Source organism: Drosophila pseudoobscura, chromosome 2, assembly GCF_009870125.1.
Source record: "Drosophila pseudoobscura strain MV-25-SWS-2005 chromosome 2, UCI_Dpse_MV25, whole genome shotgun sequence".
Taxonomy (NCBI): Eukaryota; Metazoa; Arthropoda; class Insecta; order Diptera; family Drosophilidae; genus Drosophila; species Drosophila pseudoobscura.
In genome coordinates, this window is record NC_046679.1 from 28,517,481 (window position 1) to 28,528,484 (window position 11,004).

At 44.6% G+C, this 11,004-nt stretch overlaps 1 protein-coding gene across 1 annotated transcript; it reads right to left on the reverse strand.

Moving 5' to 3' along the window:
- Positions 1–3,447: 3,447 nt before the first annotated feature.
- Positions 3,448–5,586, reverse strand: LOC6897906 (heat shock 70 kDa protein cognate 4-like). The gene has a single exon (XM_002137972.4). The coding sequence runs from the start codon at positions 5,502–5,504 to the stop codon at positions 3,534–3,536; it is 1,971 nt and encodes a 656-aa protein (XP_002138008.2). The 5' UTR covers positions 5,505–5,586; the 3' UTR covers positions 3,448–3,533.
- Between the last annotated feature and the right edge of the window lie 5,418 nt (positions 5,587–11,004).

Sequence of the window (11,004 nt, forward strand, 5' to 3'; positions counted from 1 at the left end):
GGGAGTAGGCTGCGGCATAAGCCTTGGACCAAGTCATTATGCATGCCCTTTGATGGCACTGTGGCCGCACGCACTGCTGGGGGTCTGTGGCAAAAATGAAGCTCATTTCGACGAGGCCGAGGCCTATGGCCCACACACCGTCAACTGACTGGAATCGGCAGAGGCTTGTGGGGAGAATGAGAGGCTTAGTGTCTGGCCAACTACTTGAATTAATTTATCTTATCGCCGGCTGCAGTGGGTATCGGGATGTTGATGAGCAGACCAGAGAGAGAGAGAGAGAGAGAGCGGAAACGGAAGGAGGACCAGCAGCAGCATCATGCATTGTTGACGCTCAAGCATACCCACTTATCAGTATCCAAACGGCAATAAATGGCAACAACAGGGCACATCACGAGCTTCATTTGAGCGGCCTCCCATCCATACATTTTTATGCCACGCGACGAACCGTTTTTCTACACCATTAGCCGCCGCTCTCTAGAGTGGAAGAGCGGCTGGTGGCCATCGAAAAAGTGTTGCATACTTAAAAGCGCGATGGTCCTTTCATCAAATTCAATTTTCTCGCTCTCTATCTTTAAGAATGTTTAACATTGTGTATGGGATAAGAGTGGGGGGGTGGCACACATTGTGGCAAGTCAATTATTTTCTTGTTTAGCAAATTGCTACACATTCAGGTTTAGTGTAGACATTGTGGCAGGCTCTCTGGCTTTGTTCAACTTTGTGTTGCTTCTTCCTTGTGTTCCTGCAACAAACTGGGGAGCATCCAGTCGCTTTTGACATCATCATCATCATCTATGTTAAAGTTTCGTACATATGATTTTTGGGGTTAACAGACACGTTTGTTAGCCAAAGAGGAATCCGGAAAAACAGAAACATAAATTGCCGTTGAGGTCTTGGATCTCTACGCGATGCATATCTCTATCCATCTTTGCTTCCAATTAAAAAAATGATGTGAGTGGACGGACATTCAGTTAGATCAAAATCCGGGGTATTAGCAAGGGCTTACAAAACCCGAAGCCGATTAAAAACGAGAGCTTTTGAGGTTGCTCAAGGCTTAGACTTTAGCTCAAGCGGAGAGATATGCCATTCAAGGCGATTTCACATCAATCTTGATTGAGCCATAAGCTACACTGAAACCTAAAACGTGTCAGAATTGAACTGAAAGAGATTGCCCACCCCCCAGTAATGAATAGATAGTCATTCTGCTGATGACAAACTAAGGCAGAGGCCACCAGAGACGGAGAGCTCAAATTCATAAGAATATTCCCCTCTCTGTAGATGATGTCAATGGGCTAGGAGAGACTGCAACAAAATTGACCAATTAAAGCCTGGGAGTGTGCGGGGATACGAGGGGGTGTACGAAATAGTTTTGGGTTGTTAAGCCTTTGCATAATTTTTATGCAAGCATGCGTTGTTATTTGCCTTGTTAACAGCTGCGTCAGCAGGAGTCGAGAGCAGTGCGGGGGTCACAGGACCCAGGACCGAGAAGCCAGAACCCAGAACTCTGGCCCATGGCCCATATGCATTCATGGGAACCTCAACGACAAAGTCAACGTCATTGTTCAAGTGCACCCATGAAACAGGGCCACAGTGGAAGGGACACAGTGGAACACAGTGGCATACGCACACACACATGTGTGTGTGTGTAGAGCTGAAAGGATTGAACAGGACGAGGACTCAGAGGCAGGAGGCAGGAGGCAGAGTTATAATGCAAATATGCCATAAACTCAAAATGTCAGAGCAAAGTGCAACAAGAACAACGGAGAAAGGACTGGCAAGAGAAAAGGACCGAGAAGGATGAAGAATGAGGACAACAACGGCAACATCTCAACACGAGATGCGGCATGGCTGCTACTCTATATACCAGGAGCAGACTGAAGGGCCCAGGAAGCAGTCGCCTGTGCCTGCGCCTGCGATTGATGGATGGATGGATGGCTGGATGGCTAGATGGCTAGATGGATGCAAAGCGAAACGAAAACTGGGCAGAGCAGGAGCAGGGGCAGGTTCAGGAGCTGGGTGGAAAACGACCAAGAAGATGCCACAATCAACGTCATTATCTGATGGCATTGAGCGTGCTTAAATTGTCACCTCAAGGAGGCAGACGGAACGCATAGGATATGGCTAGGGCATGGCCAAAGGAATTTCAATTAAATTTTCATCCTCAGAGCTGAAGCTGATGAAAATATTTTGCCATCTATTTTAAGTGTATAAGTAAATAGAACCAAATCTGTTTAATGAAACACAGAAGACAGCTTGCACCCAAATTAATCTTGTTGTAGGTCGAGCAGAGAAAAGGACAGGACACAGAACACGGGACACGGGACACGACAGGACATCCTGGTCTCTCTGGTTATCCTGCTGAAGGTCTGGACAACAGCTTAACACATTTCACAGACTGTCTGTCAGTGCCTTAATTGGCTTAATACATTAAAAATACTCTTGCAAAATAGAAGAAGAAAAAGCCAGGAATTTTCCAAAGAAAATTATGAACAAAGAACTGATTTGCAGTTTGGAAATACCGAAGACAGCTCTTCTGACAGTCAACACACCACAAAATGATTCATTTCCATGGCACATTTCATGAGTATCCTCTGAATAAACCGCAAAGCGTGTGGCCACCACCTCCTGACGTACGCATTAATTATGAAAAATTATCTATTGATGTGACTCTGGGTCCAGGGGGACCACAGGTTGGGGCTGCCACGATGTGGCAGGATGTATGCCAAATCACGTGGCAAAAGTTCATTTCTCCTCGGTCATTAAAATGAGCAATGTGCCCCCCAGACAGACGCATAGGACGGACATCCAAGCGTTATGTGACCTCCTAATGTTCTTTCATCATTTTGTGGCTTTCGCATAATTGCAGTTTATTAGGCGACTGAACAGAATACGGATGATGGATCACAGGGAGTACGTGTAATATTAGATTAGCTCGGAGAGCAAGAAATCCGAATCAGGGTGCAAGATACCATCCCTCTGACTGTAATCCCTCTCAAGGAGTTGTTGCGTCAGGTAGAGCTGGATTGGAGCGTCGTAAACATGTGTTTTCTCCACCCCAAAAACACAAAAACTACAGAGGGGAATTTACCATATAAGATAGTGGGCAACAGTACATATACAGAGCCAACGTACAGTGAGAAAAGTTAATGGCTTTTAAAGCAATAATAAGAATAAATGCATTTACCTATAGATATATTTTTTCGGATTTTAAAATGAATTTATTGAATTTAATTACATATGAGCAAATAATGTTTTTGTGGGTGATCGATCGATGATAATATTATATATATGTATGTATTATTTATGTAGGTTGGTTAGTTATGTATGGTTGATTTGGTTCTGTTATGATAAGTGATGTAATTGTTTTATGTTCCTCAAAGAAGCAGCCGTCGTGTTTTGGTTAGATTTAATTGAATTTCTAATTTAGAGTCCATATTTAAAGCTCTTATAGTGGTTTTGTTGTTTCTACGTAAGAGAACGGATGTATTTTTGGTGTGTTTGAGAATATGGAGCGTGGGTGGTGGCTTGAGAAGTGTTTAGTTGCCCTGCTCGATGGTGGGGCCACGGCCGATCCCGGCACCGGCACAGGGAGCACCATCTCCAGCTGCACCGAGAGCACCGGGCATACCGCCGGCATACCGCATGCCACCAGGAACAGGGCCAGCGCTCTGCCACAGCTTGGTGATGATCGGGTTGCAGAGACTCTCGAGCAATTTCTGATGGTGCTCGTATTCCTCCTTACGGGCCAGCTGTTTGGCATCCAGCCACTTGATGGCCCCGTTGCACCTGTCCAGGATGACGGTGAGGTCAGAATCGGCGATCTTGGTCCTTAGACTGTACTCGTCGATGGTGGCCTTCATGTTGAAGCAGTACGACTCGAGGCCGTGCTTGGCGGAGATAGTCTCGTTCTGCTTCTTGTCCTCTTTGCGGTAATTCTCGGCCTCGTTGACCATGCGCTTGATATCCTCCTGGGAGAGACGACCCTTTTCCTTGGTGACGGTGATTGTCTTCTCCATGTTGATGGTACAGTTGGCAGTGACGTACAGGATGCCGTTGAGATCAATGTTGAATGTGACCTGGATCGAGGGCATGCCGCGTCCCCGCCGATTTGCTGGAGGGGTGCCCAATACCTGGAACTTGCCCAGGAGATTGTTCTGCTTGGTCATGCCGCACTCGACTTCATAAACTTGGATTGGTACACCAGCCGGGTTGTTCAAGTAGCTGGTGAAAAACTCCGCCTGTGCAGGGATGCTGGTGTTGCGCTTGATCAGCACGTTCATCACACCGCCGGCAGTCTCGATACCCAGAGACAGAGGGATAACATCGACCAACAGGACCTTCTGCAGCTCCTTCGACTTATCGCCATGCAAGATGGCGGCCTGGACGGCGGCGCCATAGGCAACAGCCTCATCGGGATCAATCGACTTGTTCAGCTCCTTGCCGTTGAACAGATCCTGGAGCAAGCGCTGCACCTTGGGGATACGGGTGGAGCCACCGACCAACACAATGTCGTGGATGGCCGACTTGTCCAGCTTGGCGTCACGCAGAGCCTTCTCCACGGGATCCATGGTACTGCGGAACAGATCGTCGTTCAGCTCCTCAAAACTGGCACGAGTGATCGAGGTGTAGAAATCGGTACCCTCGAACAGAGAGTCAATCTCAATTCTGGCCAGAGTGGACGATGAGAGGGTGCGCTTTGCGCGCTCGCAGGCGGTGCGCAGACGACGCAGAGCACGCTTGTTGCTAGTCAGGTCCTTCTTGTGATTGCGATTGAACTCCTGCACAAAGTGGGCCACTAGACGGTTGTCGAAATCCTCACCACCAAGATGGGTATCACCGGCCGTAGATTTGACCTTGAAGATGCCATCATTGATCGAAAGAATGGACACATCGAAGGTACCGCCACCCAGATCGAAAATAAGCACGTTGCGCTCACCAACAGCCTTCTTGTCCAGGCCATAGGCGATTGCAGCGGCCGTGGGCTCGTTGATGATACGCAGGACTTTCAAACCGGCGATGGTACCGGCATCCTTGGTAGCCTGACGCTGCGAGTCGTTGAAGTGGGCTGGCACAGAGATGACAGCTTTGGTAACCGTCTTGCCCAGGTACTCCTCGGCGGTCTCCTTCATTTTGGTCAACACCATGGCAGAGATCTCCTCGGCGAAGAAGGTCTTCTTCTCGTCCTTGTACGTAACCTCAATCTTGGGCTTGCCGTCTACACTGACCACATCGAAGGGCCAGTACTTCATGTCAGCCTGGACAGCAGAATCCTTAAACTTGCGACCAATCAGACGCTTCGAATCGAAGATCCTCTGGTTTGGGTTCACCGTCACCTGGTTCTTGGCGGCATCACCAATCAAGCGCTCCGTGTCCGTGAAGGCAACATAGGATGATGTGGTACGATTACCCTGGTCGTTGGCAATGATCTCGACCTTGCCATTCTGGAACACACCCACACAGCAGTGAGTTGTGCCCAAATCAATACCAATAGCAGGTGCTTCAGACATCTTATGTGCAATAAATGAGGCAACAATAATTATTTGCTAGTTTCGATTAAATAAATCAAATGTTGTTTGAATGAAAAAGAAACTGACATTGAGCAGTTTCTCCAAGATGAGCTGTTCGACCGATAGAAATGAAAAGTTACTGTTAGGAACAGGGTTGTTAGGACACTTTCATCCCCTGAAAAATTGTGTAGGATTCGTGGGAAAGGACCAATGTCCCATAAAGGGTAATTATCTGCGGAACTTTAGTATTTTTGTATGAACAATATCCCCTTTGTTCGGGAACCAATATTGGTTTATAAATTTCCGCTCATCAGAAAGTGCTTATTTGTGCTATAGACAAAGAATGTCCGCATTTTCATGCGCTCAAATTCAAACATTAGTCCAATTGCGAATCGTAAACACCTACAGAACCATTGAACGGCTTGCTCATCGACATGGATCGAAATTCAAATCTTTTCCTTGTGTCCATTCGCACTTTCAGTTCATGCTTCCATGCGCCCAAAATTCCATACCTGATTTTCTTGGATTTTGGGAATTGCCAAAGCCTTAAGTTATGGTTAGTGCCTTTCAATTAATTTACACGTATAATAGCCGCAACGCAAACATATCAATTATTGATATTAATTTCAGCAATTATGACGCAATAAATGGTCAACAATTAATGATAACTGCAGTCAACGAATCGAAATGAATCGAATCGAAACGCTTAAATGCATTATGGGATGTTGGTACGCTTTAAGTGTAAAGCTATTTATGAATTCCTGCTAATGAATATTTAACTAATGACACTAAAACGCACTCTAAACTAATTCAAAGAGAGAGATGCAGAGAAAGAGAGAGAGAGCAAGAAGTTTTAGCCACCTTACATAGCGAAAACATTTGGGATTTATACAGGAAAATTCCATTAAAATCATTTATATATGTTAAAATTAGATGCAAGTTTTACTACGCTAAGCGTTCTATTGATTTAAATAAATATAAGGCCCACAAACACACATACTCACGTGAACCCATAAGTTTGTGCCATAATTTGACGGTTTGTGTGAAATTCCAAACAAATGTCATTAACAGAGACAGAGACAGGAGGATGGAAGGAAGTGTTCTTTGTGCGGTTGCCCTGAGGGTCTATCCCACCACACCTCTACACTCCCTCTCCCTATACGATGTCCGCTTACCACATTTAGGCGATGCCACTAATTTTATAATGCAGGCCGCAAGACATAAAATCTACAAAGCCAAAGTGCTGAAGAATACAAGTATCTGAAGCATCTAAAGTTGCCACATATATACGTATATGGATGGCAATACAGTGCGTTTCATAGCATTTGAAGAATTTACAGCGTGGATTCAACGATTCATAGCTGAATGGATAGAAAACTTTGACGATATTTGAAGTTAAAATGTGGAACTGATTTAGTTTTTTACGTCAAATCATATCAAATTCCTTAGTGCCCTATTGTGCCGTAACGCACTGTACAATCTGCATATACATACATATGTACATATATTTTGCTTCTATCCTGCCCTAATGGTTTGTCTTGGTCAGCATTTGGCTTCGTTTTTGTGGTCCTTTTCCCTTTCCCCGGTATGTATTCTGGGGTCCTGTCAAATTGCTGCGTTGACAACTGACATGTGTCTCCATCCCTACATCTCAACCCCCCCCCCCCTCTCTCTCTCTCTCTCTCTCTCTCTATCCCTTTTCCCTCTCGCTCTTTCTGCGTTGTAATGTAAGCTTTATTATAGCCTTTAATTACTGTTGTCCAACGGTTGTCACGGCCGCCACTGCCGCTTTCACTTGCTTGAATTTCAAAACCTTTCGTGTTTACGGCATTTGCCTGTAATTTTATGGACATTCCTCTCTCTCTCACTCTACCTCTGTGTATCATTCTGGTTGTCTCAGTTTCATAAATAATTAATGCCTTTGAGGTATGTAAACTAACAGGAGACACTATATGGAACGGGTATCTACTTTATGGACTGTAAATAAATTTCAGTGCGTGAGTGTAATTGTGTTTGCTTTTTGGGCAAGGACCTCCTCCTCCTCCTGTAGTTAGGTCCCAGTATATATAATGGCCATAAAGTCAAGACTTTTCGGGTTAATAGCCCTTGTTAGTGGACACAAAACTTTCTTCCAAAGGATTCACTCGTTAAAAATATATGTATATGTTCTCATTTGATTAGATTATAATTTTCTTTTGTTTTTAGTGTGGCATAACCCTACAGTTAATTAATTTTGAACAGCCCCAGGAAATATGTAGTATTTTAATATGGACAATATATTGTGGCATAATAATCAAATTCATTATCATTAAATCAAGTCAGTGAATATCTTCAATGCCAGCCCATCCGAGACAGCACGACACTCTTTGATCAGAATTATCATACTAATTGCCATTGAATAGGTACCGATAAGCAGACAGATTGAGAGGCAGGCCGACATTCGGATAGTTTGACATTAATTCGAGACCGAGAGACCAATGGCTTGGAGGCAAAAATTAATTTACATTTTGTATATGCATCAATGTGATTAGCCGACCAGCAATACTTATGACAATGGTGTGGAATTTAAATACATGCCTTCGAGCATAAGATCGGGCAGAGACGGTGTGGGTTCGTGGCAAGTTGCAACATTGGTGCAGCAGGCGTAAATTGGTGTCTAATAAACACATAATCAAGGTTCATTTGCTGCAGGAGACACTAAATTGCATTAGCACAAAGGGCTGACACATGCCCAGGCTCTGGCCTCGACTCAGAAACCCAAAACCAGCCCCTGCCCCGGCCACCACAATCTCCTGCAGTTTGCCAACTTGTCGGCAAATATGTGTGCAGCAGGATATTTGGCCTACAGGCCCGTACAGGCCATGTCGTGTGGCATGCTCAATTCTCTCTCTCTCTACCACCGCCCCCGAAAATCGGTGACAGTTTAGTTTATGGCCCCGTAACACCAGCTAAGGCGTATCTTGCTTACATTCGAATGCATTGCACATAGATACCGATACAGTTCCTGGTTCTAGATTCCTGGTTACGGATTATAATGAGCTTTTGTGCTTGGAAAGCAAATGAACATTGCTATTGAACACGAAGTTCCTCTTTCGGAAGGGAAAGTCTCAAGAAAATGCAAGATGCAGGCTAAAGAGACATTTGTATAAGCCACATGCAGGCGAGATATGCTCTATCTTTTGGCTCCCCTTTGCATTGAATAGGAATCGCTGTCCAGCCACTCAGCTTTCCTCCAGCCAACTGCCCATGGGCTGCTTTGGGGGGATGTCAAATATCAAGAGCTCTCTGATCAAAGAGCAGGTTGCACCATGCCGCTGTCCAGGCCGCAGGTGCAACAATCAGAATCACAGAGCCACCCTCCCCCTCCATGCAGATTAAGAGGAGGTGTCCAGCTGTTGGTGGGGTATGGTAAGCTCCCTCTACTAATTGGCTTGGGGCGTTGGAATGTCGCATAGTTTGGCTGCCCCACACGCATGGAATGGTGTTTCGGAAAGGAGTGACATGGTCCTACTGCTCCAATCACAGTGCCATTGTGCCGTGTGCCCTTAAGCAATTTCTACTCTCCTTCTACTAATGGCCACACGCCCCCCCACTAATTAGGGCAATTGATAGAGCAAGTAAAGAGATAGAGAGAAATGAGAGAGAGAGAGAGAGTTAAATGGTTAAATTAATTAACGTATGGATCGGGAAATTCAACAGTTTTTGTTATCTGTCTGTTATTTCTCTTCCATATAAAATGGTATCGGGTCTCTTCGCAGATAAATTGTATCCATCCATTTGATATCCATGTGCGCCTATGATTTTCCTCATCTGCCATGAAATCAATTCAGCAGCAAAATAAAATCAAAAAAAACTCTGATGCCAACTAAAAACCTGTTTTAATCGCTCAAATATTCAGTTTATTTTGCAATTAATTGAATATCTTGCACGATTTTTGATTTAATTATTATCCAACCACAAAATCAATTTGGTTAAACTGATATCTGGGCTATATCTCGGGCACTTTCAATCAATAATGCCCCCTAGCCAGCCTTGGCCCTGGATCCTAAATATAATTTAATGACTGAATCTTGATTCAACGGCGGGCCTCCTGCCCCAACTGCTTCAAAAAACAATGCCATTAAAGGCATCTATTAGTTAGAGGGAAAGCGGGAGGGGAAAGTGGTAGTGGCACACAGTTCGTTATTGTTATCAATTCTAATTAATTAAAATGAAATTTGGACTGCCGCCACCAAATGGAATATTTTTGCAATCAATTGAAATTCAATTAAAATACGTTGCCATCTGGCCACTTTTGGCCATTTCTGGACATTTTAGGCAGCCATTTTGTTGTGCCCCCCTGCCAGATACCAAACAAATACAAATGCGAAAAGGTTGCTGCTGCAAAAGGGTTAAGTGAGTGCGTGTTTGGCAGTGGGGCTGTGGGGCTGTGTGGGAGATCGTAAAGCCATTAGGCAATGCCCCCAAAATCCATTTAGTTCAATTAAATTTATTCATCAATTAAAAACAAAAGCTAAGCAACAACCACAGCAACAACAAAAGGGCGACATAAAAACCGAATTTCGAATTGATTACCAAAAATGCCGGAAACGGAAATGCGTGTGTACGCCATTTAAGCGTGAACCCCAACACGGTCATGACACAAACTTCATACCCACCGCCGCCAAAGCTCTGAAATTTTCCCCAGTTTTTCGGACCATAACAAACTTGGGTTATGGGCACAAATTATTCAAGCGAAACGCTTCAATGCATCACTTTTCTTCGACGAGACCTTGAGGCAAGTGTTCGAGCTACTCTGTGACCTTGAGCATAACTGTACGCGGTTCAAGCAGCCCACCCAGTTGTGGGCCATGTGGCCACATCAACTGCATGATTGTGTTCATCAATTAGTTATAAATCACACGCCTTTGGCCATGGCAGCGGCGACTCCACTCGACTTGAACGAGAAAACGGACTCGGCGTCGGACTCGAACAGAGAGGAGCCATCAAAGAGCATGGAAGTTTGGGCTGAAATTCTGCCATAGTTCTGATTCCCTGACTGGACAGTGCGTTGCAAAATTAAAAGAAAGATGGCTAGAAATTGGAGAAAATATTTGAAATTTATATTTAAGTCATGCCTCAAATCGAAACTCGGACATTATTTTATTGTTTTTCTGTGATTAGCGGAAGCTTAAACTTCCCTACACTCATGACACGCACTGTATACGCTCATACGTATCTGCGGCTTGTAACAAATTGCAATGTTTACATACAATTGTGTTGCGGGACTACAGTGCGTATGCGTCATTTGCTGGATGGAATGACCTCCGACTTATGCGATTATCCGACGCTTGAATGTGGATTTATGATGATCCTTAGCAGTCCGAGATTTCGTCCCACTCTTAGTCAATAAATGATTAACTTTTGCTTTGCTGCTGCTGTTGCTATTTGCACAAAGTATCTTTCATTCAGAGCATTTTTCCCCTATGCTCTTTGTGTGGCGTCGGCCTGTTTACTCTTT

What these genes read in the sequence shown, in the direction of transcription:
- LOC6897906 (XM_002137972.4), bottom strand. Translation starts at nt 5,504, where the DNA reads ATGTCTGAAGCACCTGCTATTGGTATTGATTTGGGCACAACTCACTGC.